The following is an 18,863-nucleotide window of genomic DNA, read 5'->3' as shown; positions in this document are numbered from 1 at the left end:
AGCTTGCTTTGTACTACAGGCCTCTGAACATACAGTACCTGCCATATGGCTGATGTTTGAATGAACTCATCCCTTTAGACGGCTCCCTCACCTACTGCTGTGTTCTTCCTCCTCCAGCTTTGCCTGAACTCTAAAGCTGTTTGGAGCATTTATCCTCCGTGGTCGGAGCGGTGCCTGGATCCTGGCTGGGAAGAGGCTGCTTGGAAAACACAAGTGTACATTACAAATTTACGAAAGGAAAACAAAACGTAATCCAAAATAATAAATAAAAATAAATCATATTTCAAAAGCTTGACTGAATGACCAACCAACACCAATCCAGTCCAATCCTAGCTATGATGTTAGGGCTCGACCGACGTCGGCCCCTCCTTGCAGATGGTGCATGCTTCTGGCGGCAACACGAGGGTGTTGCTGTCCCGGTCCTTTTCTCCCATGGCCTTTATTTCCCCGTCTTTGTTTTGTCTGCCGTGTGGAAAGGTATTAACGTGTTAAAAAAAAAAAAAACTATATATATATAACAACTGAAAAACAAGTACACTTCACACAGTGAGTATGACTGGGGCAGCAAGTATATCTGGAAAAAATGTGATTTCTTTTAGTCTTGACAGAACAGCAGAACGTCCACTTCAGTGCAAGTATTGTTTGTTTTATTGTTACCGGTTTTTGTGCGCGGGGTTAAGGGAATGGACGCAACTAATATCTACTTAATATCAGAATTCAGTTTCAGTGTCACCTTTGTGCAACGATATTTTCAAAGGGGTTAGGTGTTGTGATATTTTACTGAAGGGACCTTTAGTTTCATTTTGTCTTTTTGTATTATGTGCTGTTAAGAGTTACGTATTATCTCCTGACTGAGGGATAATATTTTAAAGTATTTTGTGTTAAAAAAAAAACAAAAACAATTTTTAATCAAAATGGGGATTTTATTTAACAGAGTTGTGTATAAATAAATATTTATATAGGAGAATAGGGGATGTGCTTTAAGGGTGTAGGGAGGGGGGTTTGGCATGATGAGTGTTTTTTTTTTGTTTTGTTTTGTTCTTTCTTGCTTTGAGGTCCCGCGGTGTAAATAGAAACAAGTATATTTACACACAAACATGCATGTACAGTAGTCAAGGTCTCTGTGCTCCGACCTTTGAGGTGGAGCGTCTCTCGAGCTTTAGACACAACATCCAGGCCAGCTCATCCTGAAGTTGCAGAAGGCCTCCACCTGTCTGCCCTGACAATGTCGAACAATAGGTGGCGCCATTGGTCAAAGTCTAAAGCTCCTCCAATTTCTGAACTACCTAATCCGACAGCACGGACACACTCTCGCGCCAACTTCTTACTTTTACTTTGTCTGTTTCTGTGTGTTTTGACGTGAAGCATGATTTATTTGAACTATCTAATGGCCTGTACTGTTTTTGCACAGACACTTAAGACTCGATGCTGTTGTGTTTGCTCTTCTGAGGGAGTGAACCTTTCTGCAACTTCAGGTTACACTTGCCAAAATCCTTTCCTTCCACCCCACCCTACCTCTGCCCCTCTACTTCCATCATTCCTACTCTCCACATCTGGTGTGACCATTGCTAGCCAGTCCATCACTGTCTTAGTAGCACCACGCTGTGTGATGATGATGATGAAGATGTCACCGTCTCTTGTTCTGATTGTGTTTTTAAAAGTTGTATATTATCAGTCTTGGCTTGATGTACTTCTGTGTGAAGTCCTGGCATTATTAAAAAAAAGCATGTTAAAAGGGACTGGTCAGAAAAAGGCATGACGGAAAGAGGGCTACGTCGACTAGAGGGCTGTGGGACCTGATGGCAATCAATGGATTTGGTCCCTTTTGTCAGTTTCTGTTGTAAATGTTCTAGTTGTTAGTGTTTTGATGTTGATATTTTTATCAGTTGTTTTAGCCAGAACTTAAAAAGAACATATTAAAGGTTAAAATGAATGAAGGCTGAGACTGCCACTACCTGTTTTTAATGTGCCCGCAGTCTCCTCACACACCGAACGCAGAACTTGAGACAAAAAAAAAAACAAAAACCTCTTTCTTACATTGAAATCCACAACATTATATAAGCACACGAGATCGAAGATTCTCCCTTTGGAAGAGGACGAAACGACTGTCTGTGTCAGTGGTTGAACTTTTGCTGCACCGTTTTTTCACTGTATCGTAGAAACTTTGTCAGTGTGTGACTTTGACTTCGTACCAGCAGAGGGGGTGAGCCTTGCCGTGTATCCTTGTCCCGTGCTGCTCCACAGTAACCCATGCACTACTTAGGCCGTTGCTGGTGGTCACCGACACGCAGTTATCCTTCACATCGCCACATATCACGTCTATGAGCTGACACAGCCGAGCAGATAAAGAAAACAAAAAAAAAACAGAAACGTAGTGAACCTTACGTGAGTCCCATCCTCCCGTCTCCGCCGCCTGTGCTGTGACATATCCGACACGCCATGAAAACTGTGCCCCTCCCCCTCGCTCCCTCTCACTTTTTGCACCATGCGACGCGTTGTAATACCCGTACTGAAACTATGTGATGTTTTTTATGGCTCTCAGTAATTGTCTGTGCGGTGGGCCGCGGCCCAGTTGTCTGTTGTTGCCACCAGTCTGACAAGATGCTTTTCTTTCATTTTGTGTGCGTGTATGTATGTATGTGTGTGTGTGTGTGCGTGCGTGTATTTCCACTTAGTCATGGGAATGTTTAAATGGGAACATAAGACGCCGTTTAACTTTACAAGTCATCTATAATGAAGGTTTGCCAAAGTATTTGGACAGTTCGCACAAATTATTCTCACCCCCGTTCAGATCCGTCCGCTCTATGGTCCTAGTCCACTAGTTTCATAGCAGTGAACCTATAACTATAAGTAATGTTTTTCTTCTGTTTGCGTTAGATTTGGATCTTATTTCGAGGCCTAAAGAGGAAAAACTACCACAAGGACAGATCACATCCAGTTAAAGGTACCCTGTGGAGGTTTTGACCAACAGCAGCACTACAGAGGCATTTAATTTTTCAGACGCACTATAACATTCCACATGCACATTATTCCACTGATCTGAAAGTAGTGATCACACACACGGTGTCATGTGCCAACAAAAGACAAAAAACAATGCAGGTATCAATAGGTTTTATAGTTTATAGAAATACTGAACTCCACAGGACACCTTCAATCATTTTGTGACTGCAGGCTGGGAACTCAAGACCAGGCTTCAAATTTTACTAAATGAATTGGTGGAAAAGAATTGTACAAGTTTTGGACGGTGGTTTCCGATGGAATACATCAACTCATTGAGTACAAAGGTAGTGTTATAATTTTCAGTCACTCATCTTAGCCTTTAGTCTTGTTAAAAATAACATGATAAAACGTGAAGTTGAATTTTTCATCTTGGGTTTTGGTGCCAATTTCACACAGAATTACACACATCTAACAGCAACAAGAGCATTATTTGTGAAGTTGATTGTCCAATCCTAAAATGGTTTGAATTATTAAATGTTTGAGTGCAATAAGTTCTGTGATATTTAAATTTCAGCATTAATATTCAGTGGTAATTATGTCACTACTATACAAATTATGAGCCATCCAGTTTAATGGAGTAACATGACAGGGTATTAGTTGTCAAAAGAACTATCTGCAAAAGAAAAATAAAGTGAGAATGCATCTTAACGGTACAAATACTTTGGCAAATGTTTAATATGCGTTATTTACAACTCTGACTGAAACAAGGGCCCAGAAAGATGCTGAAATGCTTCAAACACATGCTGGAAAAGGATCATTAAAAAAGACACACACACAATCTTTAACAGCAACACTATATATGCAGTTTTACAAATATAGGAAGAAATATGCATGTCTACTTTCTGGTAATTTTTCACTGTTTACTTGATAAAGAAATGGAAATCTGTGTTATTTGCATCCTCGAGGTTATGAAATGGTTGTCTGAGATATCGAAATCACGTGATGTTATCTCGCATTAAAATGCATAAAAGATTAGCAAAAGCCTTAGCTTGTATGTGCCCCTTTAAAAGTACATTTATTGCATTGTAACCTTACAATAAAAGAGGGGGCTTCACATGTCTATACTCTGAGTTTCAATTGGATGCTGGATTTTTGCATGACCATAAGTTAATAAAAATCATACATTAAAATGTGTTTGGTTGTTCTTTGTGGCTTTGCTATTATTGGGGTGTTTAATAAAAGTAGCATTTCAAAATTGCTGTATGTTGCTGTGCATACTTGTCAGATCAGAAAATTCAATCAGCTTGAGGAAGTGTCGCATTTAAATACGCTTTTTTAATCAGTGTGGCATCAAGTCAATTCAACTTCTGGGTCAGTAATGTAACACAGGGGGTGTTAGTCAGTGTCAGCTGCTTTGGTGTCAATGAAATCAACAACAGGTGCACTAGAGAAGCAACAACGAGGCCACCCCCCAAACAGGAATGGTTTTACAGGTCAATGACATGGAAAGAACCTCTTTACCTTTTCTGACTCTTTTTCACTAGTTTTGCTTTTGGCTAGAGTCAGTGTCACTACTGGTAGCATGAGGCGATACCTGGTGGGGAGGACTGGTATCTGCTCCTTAGTGCAAGGAGAAAAGTAATGTGTGTTATCCTTGCATATTTAATCTCTCAAAGTTATTTGGGCTCAGTAGGACCTAACACGTATAAAAACTAAGCATCATCTTTCAACAGGAAGTAGTAGTTTTTGAACATTGTCCTCATATGAGGACACTGGGATTATTTATATCATTGTAGCTTGTTGCTATTGACAAAATTTGTTAAATTTGCACACTATGTCAAACTAGAAATAAGCATAAATAAATATGTTGTAACCATAGAATTTGATAGGATTTTGTTCGTCGTCCACTTTTGTCCTGTGATCATCTGTAGAATGAATCCGCCCGCCCGGTTTTTACCGACTAGTGTATTGACCCGTTGCTACCACTAGATGGCAGATTAAAGTGTCCACTAACAAGGACAATACGTTTAAATGAAGCAGAATAAGATGCAATAAAAACTGAAACTTAATGTCCCCATATGAGGACGCAGGATCTCAGGAGGTTGTAACTTAATATAACTCTTATCATGGTTCAAAAGGTTGTGAACAGTCGCTATATTAAATTCTTTAGGTTACATCATCTGTTCTTGTTCAGTTACGGGCTCATTTCTGAAAATGACATTTTAATGCATGAACAATCAGACTGTATTCACTTGTATAAGACACCACTAATATAAATTTAGTAGGCTATTTAAGAATGGGTGACAACAAGGTATCTGTTTTACACAGAATATTAATATAAATAATCACATTTTGGGTAGACTGAAGACTTGTCCTGGGTGTACCCCGCCTCTCACCTGATGACAATTGGGATAGACTCCAGAAACCCCCGCTACCCGAGTGAGGGTAAGCAGCAGTAGAAGATGCAAGGAGATGAGACATTTTGGTTCCATTTTGGTCACAGTTTAAATATACAACAAAAAAAGTGCGAGGAAAATATGTCCTCGATGTTTTGTTAGTAGCTGCAGAAAAGCGGTCACATATTATTTCACATATTATATTGCATTATTTTCATTTTTTAAAATGGGCCAAAACCTCACAAATACTATGGACATGTCCAGGTGGATAATCTCATATCTGCGATCTATGATGACACCAGAGTTTTGGTTTTAGGGGGATTATTTTAAACCAAGCTATGTTATCTGAACCGGAGAAGGCATTATGAGGTCATGACCTCCGCGACATGTGGACACTATGGGATCATGATGGGGCGTGACATTATGAGTCCATGACTTCTGGAGCAGGTGACATTATGAGGTCAGAATACTTCATGATTCATTCACACCGGGCATGCCCTTCTGCAGAATTTTAAAACGAACAGGATGAGTTTAAAAAGAAAAAAAATCACTCCCATACAGTTGTCATGTGAATAACAAAATAAAACATTGAGACCAAAACTGTTTTTTGTTTTTCAGGCTGTAAACATGTTTAATATTTCTGTAAAGTTGGGCATTTTAACATCGGCGACTATGGAGAGTTGCTCCCTTTTGGAACCAGCCTCAAATTGTTGTTCGATGAACTGAAATGTTTTACATTTCCACACTGGCTTCACTGCTCAGACCCGGAGGTTGCTGCCTGAGTATAAATAGTTATCAAGATAAATTTTCGACCATACCATCTGAAGTTGTACTATGAATAATGTAGGAGGTGGGTTTTGGAGACAAACATAACTAATGGACTCATTCAAAATCATTTTTCATCTTACATTTTGATCTTTGAACTATGTAGAACATTCTGTATGAAGTCTGTATTTAGTACTTAGTCCCACTAGGGGGTGCCAAACAGCAAACAAATCAACCGGGTATTTCCTGAGTTTTAATAGAGGGACAAAATTCTGTATTCAAATCAGATTTTTCAAATCATATTCCTAATTATTTTTTAGTTTGCAACCTCAGCACCACATAGAAACACAGAGAGGTAACTGAAGCAAAGGAAAATTGTTAGTAGAAGAGTTTTAGGATCCAGTGTAATCAGGAGCTGTGGGGTGGGGCTGTGGTTTTCATGCCTTTGATTCCTGACGGTGTCGGTCCCCTCCGTCACTCAGGCACAATAAGATCCATGAGGTCGGCCATGACAGACTTGATGTACTGGGATAATGGTCTCCTTTTCTGATAAAGGTCAGTGCAACTGAAAGAATCTTCATTTTTGTCGGAGGTCCTGCAAACCCTCATGTGTGTTCTCCCTCGCGCTGATAAAGTTAAAGTTTTCAGGGACTTAAACTAACAAGGCAGGTGACACAATAAAGCACCTTTGTCAACCTCACAAAAACTCGTTTCAATGGAACCACCTCATTAATAATAGACTAGAACCGATAATAGAAGTGATAAAACGCCTGCAATTTAACATCTAATATTACTACAGTATTAATAATTAATACTAAATTACTTTAACGCCTGGATAATTAGAAATAAATAAATAAGAGCAAAAAGATAAACTGCCAAATTGCTTTATAAGAATTATATGTCTACCACAACATTATTATGTATATTATATTAAAGAATGTGGTGCTGATTTTAGCCATTTCATTTGGGTGGTTTTATATATTTCATACTGACAGGACTTACATCCTTAGAGTAAGTAAGACACAATATTCCCGATAAAATATAATAATAAATAAAAAATAAATAAAATATCCAAATAAAATTCTCAATGTACTTCCACATCTGCACACTTCAAACTGAAGCCTCCTAAATGACTGTACAGTAGAACCAGTCTCTCTTAAACATTTTCAACACAACGGAAGTATTTATTGCAGCACTGGAGTCATTTTAACTTTGCGTTCCTAAAAACAACGTCCCGATGCAGTATTTTTTTTTTTAATTTTTTTTGGCCCAAGTCAATGCAGGGCGACACTGTTCAACACAGACTGATGTTCCTTAAAATGACAAAATAAACAAGAAGGGCACTCCATAGTCTTGATGAATTTTAATTACATCAAATGGATTCATGTAAAAGTGGAAAAGGAGGAAAACACTGGGTTTCATCACCAACATCATCATGTTCAACACGACAACAGAAATCTGCACATGTTGTGTGTGCGCGGGGCACGTCACAGGTCACCTATACTCCAGTCAGACTCACACAGATCCTTACCGGGGGGCCTCTTCAGGAAACACACACACACACACACACACACACACACACACACACACACACACACACACACACACACACACACACACACACACACACACACACACACACACACACACACACACACACACACTGCACGTGTGCTTCGTACTGTTAGTCTCCAATGAGAGCGGGATGGGAGGCGATTAATGAGATGACTCTGTGCCATTTGGTAAATTATCTATGGTGAAATGTGATTTGTCGGTTGATCTCCGTGACTGGCATGTGCAGCGAACTGCCGACTGCCTTATAGGTGACCTGGAACTCTCCCGTCGTCAGTCTCTCTCTCTCTCTCGTTCACGCTCAGTTCACACAACTTTCGCTCTGTGATCGGCAGGCAACAGGCGCCAGTCACAGAGCTGTCATGGCTTAGTGTCCAAGTCCATTTGGCATCCCGGCGAGTAAAACTCCCACTGAACACCGTCGTCGTCCTTGATCGGATAAAGGAAGTGGGATGATTGGCTGACTGATTGCTCCATGCAGATTGTGATTCTTCAGTCTGATACAATAACCCAAAGTGTTTTGTGCTGACATGCGTTATGTTGCCGTTGCTTGTGCATTCTGGCCATTTACAAAGACTCTTTTTTTGTGTGTGTGACAATGGGCAGAAGATAATCTGCCTGACTTAAGTTTAAAATGGAGTCCTCAGTCTGGTTGAAGTCGCCCTTTCGGCTGCTGTGTGAACATTGGCACTTTAATCTTAGTCCGAAGAGACTAGTGCACGTCTAGCCGTCCCACACGTGGCAGTGCAATCTGCCACAGCAGTCTTAATGGAAAAAAAAAAAAACAACAAAAAAACTGCCACTGCAACATTTTCTAGTATTTTTAGGTCGTTTCCTTGATTCAAGGAAGAAAAACAAAACAGAGAAGGAAGCCATGTTTCTCTACTGAAGTCCTGGGTTTTAAAAACAAGGGACGAAACTGGGATATACAATCTTTTCTCACTGTAGACGGTCTCAGCAGATTAACTCTACTAGGCTTCAGACTCACAGCTCCAAGGCCACCTTTCTCTCTGAGTCCCAAGCAAGCAAAAGGTGGGAGAAAAATCGAGAACAGAAAGAAGACAGGTTAGGAGGAAAACCGGACAAAAAGAAAGACAATAAAAGAGAGAGAGGCGGAAGGTAAGAAGTCGGAAAACTGTGTCAGCGAAGACAGCGACGTGAGGAAAGGAGGTGGAGAGAAGCGGGTAGCCTGGGTTTACATGCAAGGGGAAGGATTTGAGCGCGACACCAAAGCCATGCAGCAATGACAGCAGCTTGAGAACAGCAAAGGGTCACCTTTTTTTTTTTTTTTTTTTTTTTTAAAACAGTATCAAACACTCAGCAGTCAACACCACCGACAGCACAAGACGCATCATGTGGGAGGGACACCCGGAACCGCTGGAGCACGCGGCTTCTCGCATCGGAGATTTAGGGTCAAAGACAACAGGCATCCACTCAGAGCAGCACGGTGAAGGGGCCCATATGCCATGCAGACCGGGGTCCCGTCGGGGTCTGTGAGCAGGCGTTTGGCACCACAGGGACAGTGAGGGGACGGACGGGACAGCGGGGAGGGAGGGCTTTTGGGTAACAGCTTAGAGAAGCAGGGGAAGCAAGTGCACAGCAGGATGGACGACATCTGTTACACCATGTTTTAGGTTCCCATGGCGACAAGACCAAACCCACCCCCCAACCCCCCCATCTTTTTTTTCTCCTCCCGCTTGAGCAGCGCTCACTCACCACGCGCTCGCAGCATGGTAGCAGACAGACGAGGGTGGGGGGGCAGGGTTTAGCAGCTTTGCTGCGGCTCCCCACTCCTGCTTTTAGACTTTCTGCCCTCCACATCTGTAGGACAAAGGTAATGTTCATGTTACATCAGCAGAGCAGCAGAACACTTTCATTTCCTTCAGGCGTGCACATACTGGGAATCAAGGTGAACACGATAAAGCAACTTGGAAACAGCATCGACAGAGAACAAGAGCAGAAATAAATTAGAACCTAGAGGCAGACAGATCTACTAGCATAGGCACAGGAAGTAGTGCTCGTCTTTGATTATAACTTAATGAGTATAGTCTGTACAAGATCATGTCAGTCTAAAACATAAAATCAAATATCATCGATTCTTAAGTTGTGGCGCGTCTGGAGGAGGAAATAAAAAGTTTCCAAATACCAACAGAAATGATGTCAGCTTCATTCACAAAACAATCTCCGACCATTCCCAACTTATCTACTCCCTGTTTCAGCATCACAACCTGCCGGAAATCTGACATTCAACAACCACTGTGTTCATACTGTGTTCTACTTCCTTTACCATCAACTTTCATTCACCCTCAACTAAAAACATCTCTGATTATTTGGAGAATGAAGCTTCCATCATTTTGTCACCAGCCCCAGAGCTCAGTTAAGATCCACCTGATAGCGCCCCACCGTCCACGGACCAGAGGCTCCAGTCAGTATGATTAGAAAAGTAAATACAGAAAAGGAACCAAATGTACAAAAAAAACAAAAAAACAACAGAAACAAATGGAAGGTAAACATGATAACCATTTTGACCACCGCAATCAAAATGAGCATTTCAGGTCAGACTGAGACAGAACCAAACCATGCAGTTAAAAGTTGATGATAACTGAGTTAAAGAGTGAAAAGGACTCTCATTCGTCATATAAAACACAAAAGTGGAAAGTGAATCTATTATCTGACACGATGCTACTTTTGAGACGAGGGGTTTCTGCTGCTGTGATTTTCACTGCATTGGCTCTGTCTGCTTCGGCCTCGTGCTTCTGCTCACTGATCGTGTGTAATGTGTAAACAGCCCTCTACAGCAGATAATAGTATGTGTTAGCCACCAGTGAAAACGGATGGAAACCATAACATGGAGGAGGACGGAAGAACATTCTTAAAAGTCCCACCTCAAAGAACAGAACAAGAAAAAGAACCAAAAACAAAAACCAAACACCACGTCAAAAAGAAAACAACAACCCAAATACACCACACAGAGATAGATAGTGCTCTGATAAATACATGCAGAGATGCAGGGTTTGTTCTTCGTCTATGCTTTCAGTCGTGTTTCCCCCCCCCCGCCTCTTTTAGCAGAGTTGAGCATCAAGATGAGCAAGCCAGAAACCTCCCTGTCATTCAAACGCACCCGTACTCGTACCACAGGGACTGGTTGTCCTCTGGGCTCAGTGCCTCGTCTGAATTATTCACATCAACACTCTTGTTGCACTCTTGGCCGGCTGAGCTCGACCTCGTCTGGCCGTTTGACTGACTGTGAGGGGGCTGGCTTTGGGTGGAAGTGTGGTCCGGCGCAGGGGGAGGGTGGGGCTTATTTGTGACGGGAGGCCCGCTGATGTTGCTGACTAGGGTGGGGTTAAGGGACAGGAAGGGGAGGTTTTTGCCCGCCGACTCGCTAAAGATGGAGTCCATGAACACCGACTCGACGGTGAAGGAAGGGCCGAGGAAAGACTCGAGGGTGGAGAGGTCGGGGTCCTCCAAGCTATGGCTAGGTAAGCTGAGCGACTTGGACAGAGGGGTGGTGGTGGCGGCGGTAAGGGGTCCCTTGGGGTTGGTGCTGTAGGGGTAGTACTCACTGGGTGTCGGCTGGGAGCGAACGCCCGCCTTGGTGGGAGCGACAGGTGGAGAGGCGTCGACGGACACGGGCTGCCGGTTGTCCTTGGACAGCAGGTCGTGGATGCTGGTGCGCCGCGTGGTGCCCTCGGCGGTGGAGATGACGCTGCTGGCGCGGGGCAGCGTGGAGGAAGCCGAGTCCAGCCGCTCCGACACGGACGTGGCTTTGCCCTGCGAAGACAGGCTGGAGCGGATCGGGGCCGAGCCCCTGACGCGGGTGCTCTCGGCCTTACGCAGAGTCGGGCGCCCCGGCTGCCCCGAGGACCTCGGCGGCCGGTCGGCGCTGGCTGGGGCCGCTCTCCCGCTGGATGACCGCAATATGCCCCGGGCCTTAGTGGAAGCGCGCTCCTTCGGCGGATGCTCCGAAGAGGTGGAGAGGCGAGGAGAGTCGACGGTGAGGTTCTCCTGGCTGCCAGACTACAGAGGACAAAACAGACAAGCGTCAAGTACAGAACGATTAAAACCATCGTAGAATCTTTTATAGAAAAATAAATATAAAGAGCCTCACCTCCGCAGGGTCGATGCCCTCGTCCAGGAACTGCTGCAGGGACAGCACCTCGCTGGCCGGAGACCCCGTCTTCCTGATCTGCATCTGGCCGGGGCTGCCCGCGGCGCCGGACGGGTCGAGGGACCGGCGCATCTGCAGGGGGCTCTGGTGAGAGGAGCGGGAGCAGGAGGGCTGCTGCACGGGGCTGCTGCCGCTGCTGGACCACACCTCCTGGTCCAGGCTCAGGCTGAACTCGCCGCTGCTCTCGCTGTGAGGCCTGCTGAGGCTGCCGTTCAGCGTGCCTGAGGGGAGGCGCAGGCAGTGATTAGCTGATGGGGATAAAGAAGTCAATGATTTTCATCCTTCACTGCTAGGGGACTGCATTAGTGAAGATCGGATTGTTCAGTTATTTGCAAGCATGCAACCAAAGTCTTAAGCCTTTGTTACTGAAATAGCCTGCTACGGCTGAGTCTGAACTAATACGCCCCCTGTCCCACTTGGGTTTGTTAAATATGTCACCGCAACTTCCTTTTTCGTAGATAATTTCAAATGATCAAAGGAGCCACATTAAAAGTTCTGGAAAAGGCGCCAAAGAAAAAGATAAAAGGCAACAAAAGAAGAAAGTCTGATTAGTTAGCAGACAGGAGTACAGGCAGAGGAAGAGGGTTAGAGGAAGGAGGAGCATACCTTTGCCCTCCAGAGGAGAAGTGAGGTGGGAGTTATTGTTACTATTGCTACTGATGGTCCTGTTGCTATGGAGACTGGAGGGCCTGGAGGCTGGGTAGGGGACGAGAGGGAAGACGCACGTACACACAGTTAGGATTTATTCACGCTAACAAGTACCCACAGCAACATGCACCAACACAAGGAGTAACGCGCATCAGTGTGGCAGAGCGTCTCCTGCTGGGGCAGCAGATGGCACATGCCAGGCAGACGGTCAGGAAGAGGGTGGCTCAGTGCCAGGCCGCAGCCCCAATATGTCCATTCAGTACACAAAGAGCCGACAGAAGAGCGAGGGCAGGGACATGTAAATGTAAGGACCATTCCACTTCAGGGGGAAGGAAAAGAAAGGAGACGAACAGAGTGACGACAACGTGACCTTGCTCCTAAGCAGGGTAAAGACACAGCCGGAAGCCAGTGACTGTGAAAACCTCTCAGACTGGTTGTCGGGACATGCGTGACACCGCCCTGCCATTGTGAATCCACCTCTGCATTACTGATTATTGCGATCATGTCTAGGAAAAGCAGTCCATTGTGATCTCCAGTGGTGAACGATTGTCACTTACTACAGATGCTACAGGGCACTCTGCACATAGCGCTCTGCTCAACAGGAGAAGGACACAAAGCACTGCTATACACCTGCAGGCCTGATGAAACACACACACACACACAAACACAACACACCCACATGGTGACACGTGACATGTTCGATGGGACTTCAAGTTACTCATTACTGCAGCTCACACTGTAACAGGTTTAAGATCTCTTAATGCTTTTAAACACATACATTTTTAAAGTTACTTTAAAAATCAATAGCCATCTCATAATACCTCTGGAAGATGACCTAATGGCTGATACATTATAAGTCATGTCCGGTATGTGAGTGCAGCTGGATGTCTGCTCCAGCCATTATCGAGATGAACTGGGAAAAACTGGTCATGACATTATTTTTTATGAGTGCATTCTGGGGTCAGGTGGGTCTCGCAGATAGAGTTTAATGATGTTTTGGGACAATAAGTGGTCATTAAAGATCAGAGTCTGGTACAGCGAGTTAGACGCTTCAGCAGTTGGAGTGTTGGCAGCAGGACGCGCTAGGAACCTGTGTCAGTCGTTTGGCGGCTGTTTAACAACTGGGTCGTCTACATTAGAGAGGCACAGGGCTGATGAATAGTTGGCTGGCGGCAGATTAACATCCCTGGATAACGTCCTAACTCCTGAATTAGAGTCAATCCTACTTTCAGCAGGAGCTGATCTCCCTCTGTCTCCGCTGCTCTCAACCAAAATTGCTTCAGCAACTGTGCATCAGGCTTAATCAAAGGGCAGGGAGGCAGCCCAAAGATTAGCAGTGGGAGTACTGAGGACGTGGCCTGCTTTTTTTTTTTTTTTTTCATTCAGTCTTTTTCCTCATTTAGAAGAAATTCAGATTATGTAGTGCTTTCTCCACATTTGACACTTATACAGTCTGACCCTGGTCTTACCTTGACTCTTGGGGTCATCTGTAGAGCCAGCGACATCCTCGCATGACGCATTACCTGCTGAGATCCAGAGGAGAGTGACGCTACAGCTTTTTGTCACAACATAAATCACACAAATCCCATAAAACAACAGCTCCCTGACCTTTGACCTGCAGCCGGAGCTTGGCCCTGCTGTGCCCCGCCGAGGGCAGGGTGAGGGCGGCGCAGTCGATGGCGTTGGTGGAAAGGGCGAGCTCCTTCATGCGCTGCCCGCTGCGCCTGCCGCCGCCCGTCATGCCACCGTCCCCAGCTTCAGCCCCGTCCAGGTTCTCGATGCTGCACGCCCACTGAGCTCCTGTGCCACCCGCCACCGCCATGGTCTGCAGCAGGTCATTCATGGCTGAATGGACGGGGTGGAACGATGGAAGTGAAGACAAAAACTGAAATTAGACACTATTACATCTCAGAATGGATTTATGAATGGAGTTCATAAATGAATGCACTATTTTGCTACAGACTATAATCTAGTATCCTCATAAAGATAAGCAGCACGGGCTGAAGGACAAACAATCGGCCTTTTTTGGTGAGATTTTAATCAAAATGATAGAGACTTGATACCGTCTCACTCATAAAGTCATCTTGCGGCGCACAACAAAATCAAACTTGTTGAAAGTCGCGGCCGGCGCAGGCATTCAATATCATGGAATGTCAGTCAAAGTGCATAAAGACGGCAGCGGCATGGCTCATCCAGATGTGTTTCACTAAGATACTTTTGTGCACGACTGATTATCTTTATGCACTTTGTTCGCGGAGCGGAGGAGCGTGAAGGCATGCAGAGCTGCCCCGAGCAGCAGCACCGGTACTGCACACAACAGGTCTGAGCGAGGCGAGTCCATGTCAGCAAAATAAGATCTGAAATGCAGCACGCTGACAGAGGAAGAGGGAGGGAGAGAGAGAGAGAGAGAGAGAGAAAGAAAGAATAAAGGCTCCATTTCAGGTCCTCCATGGTGAGTGTGAGCGTTGACCAGGCGGTTTTTGTTTTGCCATGCTGTAATCAAAGACGGAGGCAAGCACACCACAGGCGCATGAAAGGCAAACCCGCTGTCTGTCACCTGAACGCACACCCTTCTCCCACACACACACACACACACACACAAAGCCTTTCATACAATATAAACAAACAAAATGAGACCACGGTGCACGTGACAAAGCTGCCCATAGAGTTGTCCTTCACATTGCGATTCATTCTGTCAAAGTTGAGCTCTGGTAGAGAAAATGTACCGGAGGCACACGTCCAGAGAGAGGAAGTTCACCTTTTTTAACAGTTTATTCCTAAAACATATGTTTTCATGTGTACATCTTTTGCTTTCAGACGTTTGTTGAGCTTGTGTTAGTGGGAACAAAGTGACACAACACTGGTGGAAGCTGATAGAGGCTTACAGACTCTACAGGAGAGAGTGGAGGCGGCAGACGTATGGCGGAGGAGGTGACGGAGGGGGTGGAGGTTACTAGGGAAAAGTTAAAAGGACAAGTCACTGATGTCGTCAGGATGCAGCACTGGGGTGCAGTGACTGTGACACACCCAATATTAGCTTTTGCCTCGACTTAAATGTTAAATAGAGCAGCTGTGAGTGAAACCCGAAGCTGCGGCGTCACTGCCCCACAGTGTGAGCACGACTGTCATCAGTGACCGCTCCTTCTTTGTTTCTCCTAGGCTGACAGTAGGAGGGAGGGGAGGGAGGGGAGGCTAGCGTGGCGGCTAACGAGGGTCTTACACATGGAGCGCCGGTAGATGGCCTTGGCCTTGTCTTTGTCCTTGGATCTGTTCCTCATGAAAGGCAACCTTTTTATAGCTGTCAGAGCGCAGGCCAGAGACAGACAGACAGACAGACAGGAGAGGAGAAAGAGAGCGACAGAACGAGCCGGAGGGAGGTGGAGGGAAAGAAAACAAAGAGAAAAGGAGGGCAGAATAGAGGGATGTGGTTAACGGTTTCACAGAGAGAAAGAGAGAGCCGAGACCCTGGACACTCAACAGACAACAATGCAAGAGACACAACTACAATATGTGACTTCAAACAGATGAATCATCCGACTGTGGAGACCGAACACTGCTGAAAACACATCAGTAATGTACATTTTTATGCGTGTTCAGCTCCGCTAAAATGAAATCTAAAATCACATATCATGTGTTTCTAATAAAATACTTGCTTAAGTGAGTTAACATGAGTTTAAATGTGTTTTTCAAAGATGCTAATGATACTTTAGAAGGGCAGACTTTTATATGCAAAAAAAACAGATCATGTAAACAAATATAAAAACAGACACGCACTATGCAAATACACACACGCACGCGCCTTCTATCTGCACACAGTCAACGACGCACACAGGCTCACTCGTGTTGACAGGCTCGTCTAACGTACACTTCATTTACCAACTGATTTCAGAGCATTTACATACTTCACACAACGACACACGTTACCACACGTAGATGACACATGGAAGACGACGAGTATTAAACGGTGCAATCAGGGGTGAAAGGGGGGCAAACTAAAGGTGTTTCCAGCACAAAGAATAAGGGGATAAGTGTTGTTACTTGATTGTGCAACGTCTGTTATGAAGAACTCTTGTCGTTACAAGTTTTTTTGTCTTACATTGGGGAAGAAATATTTCGCTGTTGAATGTGCACACATTTCTCTGAGTTACAAATGCACATGCATGTGAAAGTTCTCACAGCGTAGCAAACAACAGGACACGGCAAACCTGTCTCGCGACAATGCATTGCACCTTTTAATAGCTGCGATGCTAAGGATAGAGTGCGTTTGTTTCGGATTTACAGGTGAACTGCACAGATCGGCAGGTTAACGGTGAGAGACCTGGGACAATACGGACCTTTTTTCCAAAGTTTGACCTACAAGAGGTGCACTTGATTCGACTTGACTCCAAACTCTTAAATACTATATATAGTATTGTAATACTGCCAAGCTCAAAGCTAAAAGATCTATAAGTCTATGCAGCCTAAAGCAGTGACGATGGCTCTAAATGCCCAGTTTCCATTTAAAATGTCCTTAACTTTACATACAGTGTCTGATAGCGATGCTGTTTCCCAGACATAATTTCAATCTTTTGACCAAGTGCACCTCCAGTTTTTTCAAACACATCAAACCCGTGTAATTGTTTTTGACCAGGTCAGAGGTGGAGAGTCAACCCCGTGGTACTGCGCAGCTCAGATGTAACGTCTACGACAACTGAGTGACACGGACAATGGACTCACGAAAACATGCCCTGAGAGACGTGACAGTCGGCTCATAAGCCCCGCCCACCCTCCCCATCCGCTGCATACCATTGGACGAGCCCTGCACTTGGGCATGGGCCTGCTGCCCTCTCCTCCCTTCGCAGAGAGAGGGGGAGAGAGATAAAGAAGCAAAGGAGCAGTTAGGGGGAAGACACACTCATCCACCCACCCACCCACCCAACCAGGCAATCCACACATTCATCAAACAGCACAGTGTTTCTGAATTTCTTGTCCTACTCATCATTTTGCGTGTTCATTTGTGTATGAAACTGTATTTTATTGTTCTGGTCAGTGAACTGGATCTAAAGCGGTGTCTTCCTTGTACTCACTGCTCTTTCGCGTGAGCGTGTCGTCCAGCGAGTTGGAGCCGGAGCCGATGGATGAGCTGTCCTGGCTGTCCTGGGGGAGGGTCAGGAAACCGTCTCCAAACTCAGAGCGAGACGGAGTCAGCGTGAGGGAACGCATCCTCTCCCTGCCCTTCGGCTTGATCAGCTTCTTCATCTTCAGAGTGATCCAGTTGCCTCGTCTGCGAAGGAGGTAGAAATCAATACACAGTTGCAAGAAGCGAGCTGAAGGCTGGGTGTATTTCGGAATAGCCGTTTTCTCTAAAACCTCTAGAATCTTTCTTCGGTTGACAGTGAGGGGAAAAAAGTGCCAATACACAGTTATTTAATGCTCTACAGGCCATGCATATTTGATGCGTGACTTCCTGTTACTGCGGTGTCCGCTTCCATTTTCACAAAGCTGCTTTCTACCTGCGTGGAGGTGAAGGGTCGTAGAACTTGTACTGGTCCATGATCTTCTCCTCCAGCTTCTCCTTCTGTCTCCTCAGCTCATTCAGCTTGTCTCTAAACGTTGGACAAAACATAGAAGAGCCAGTAAAACATGCAAGAAAAACCTAAACCAAACACAAATTAAGTTTTTGTTCGTTTTTGTAAATTGGGGCTTTACATGTATTGTCTTTGCTCAACGTGGAACAGGTCTTTGCTCTCCATGGTCTGCTCCAGCAGTGTGCGGTTCTGCAGCATCAGAGTCTGGATCTGGTCCAGCAGGTGACGATTCTCCTCCTCCAAGTTTCCTTTCAGCTGGCTCAACAACTAACGCGCACACATGACAAATACGATTGAGGGTTTGACCGGCCGCAACACAGATGGATTAAAACACCCTGGCTGAATTTAAAAGAGCAGAAAGAGTCGGTCCTCACTTCACACTGGTTGGTGAGTTTGGTGGAGGTGATGTCCAGCTGCTGGTACTCCTCCTTCAGTTTAGAGAACTCAGCCTCCAGCTTAGTCTGATCCAGCTTTGCATTGTTCAGCTGGCTCTTAATGGTCTTGTGGTCCAGCTGGAGATTCTCGTTGTCCTTCACCAGCTGACGATAGGTACTATTGAGTCTGGGGAGACAGCAGAGAGACTCCCTCAGTATTTCAGTCAGAATACGAGTGCATCACTTTTCAAATAATAACTACTGACCTATCGTTTTCCTCTTTGAGCAGTTTGTACTGGTCAGCTATGTCTCGGTGGCTCTGGTTCTCCAGTGCCATCTTTTCCTGCTGCTCCTTCAAATTCTTCTCCAGATCCTGCAGTTCCCCCTTTCTCTGCAGGAGTTCTTTGTACCTGCACGCACAGAATTGCAC

The 18,863-nt window shown here is 45.0% G+C and overlaps 2 protein-coding genes across 53 annotated transcripts in view; one reads left to right on the top strand and one right to left on the bottom strand.

The window, feature by feature from the left end:
* Positions 1–4,134, top strand: part of camk2g2 (calcium/calmodulin-dependent protein kinase (CaM kinase) II gamma 2) — a 62,018-nt gene extending 57,884 nt beyond the window's left edge. For all 38 annotated transcript variants that reach the window (XM_047602818.1, XM_047602817.1, XM_047602815.1 and 35 more), the window contains one exon: positions 118–4,134. The gene's annotated coding sequence lies outside the window, so the exon portion shown is untranslated. The remainder of the gene's footprint in view (positions 1–117) is intronic.
* A 3,315-nt stretch (positions 4,135–7,449) lies between these two features.
* The window catches only part of LOC125018707 (girdin-like), a 58,806-nt gene continuing 47,392 nt past the window's right edge, over positions 7,450–18,863 (bottom strand). The window contains exons 25-39 of one of the 15 annotated variants that reach the window (XM_047602809.1): positions 18,700–18,843; positions 18,434–18,620; positions 18,181–18,326; positions 17,985–18,077; positions 17,559–17,755; positions 17,278–17,325; positions 15,713–15,790; positions 14,101–14,337; positions 13,962–14,018; positions 13,050–13,130; positions 12,451–12,540; positions 11,785–12,092; positions 11,240–11,693; positions 9,390–9,494; positions 7,450–8,683 (exon numbers count right to left, since the gene is read on the bottom strand). In XM_047602809.1, coding sequence (XP_047458765.1) covers positions 9,439–9,494; positions 11,240–11,693; positions 11,785–12,092; positions 12,451–12,540; positions 13,050–13,130; positions 13,962–14,018; positions 14,101–14,337; positions 15,713–15,790; positions 17,278–17,325; positions 17,559–17,755; positions 17,985–18,077; positions 18,181–18,326; positions 18,434–18,620; positions 18,700–18,843 — 2,176 coding nt within the window. In that variant the 3' untranslated portion in view covers positions 7,450–8,683; positions 9,390–9,438. Of the gene's footprint in view, positions 8,684–9,389; positions 11,694–11,784; positions 12,093–12,450; positions 12,541–13,049; positions 13,131–13,961; positions 14,019–14,100; positions 14,338–15,712; positions 15,791–17,277; positions 17,326–17,558; positions 17,756–17,984; positions 18,078–18,180; positions 18,327–18,433; positions 18,621–18,699; positions 18,844–18,863 lie in introns of all 15 variants that reach the window. The other 14 variants (XM_047602793.1, XM_047602796.1, XM_047602795.1 and 11 more) reach the window with 14 other exon arrangements.

Source organism: Mugil cephalus, chromosome 13, assembly GCF_022458985.1.
Source record: "Mugil cephalus isolate CIBA_MC_2020 chromosome 13, CIBA_Mcephalus_1.1, whole genome shotgun sequence".
NCBI classification, from domain to species: Eukaryota; Metazoa; Chordata; class Actinopteri; order Mugiliformes; family Mugilidae; genus Mugil; species Mugil cephalus.
This window is presented reverse-complemented; position numbering and strand designations above follow the sequence as displayed.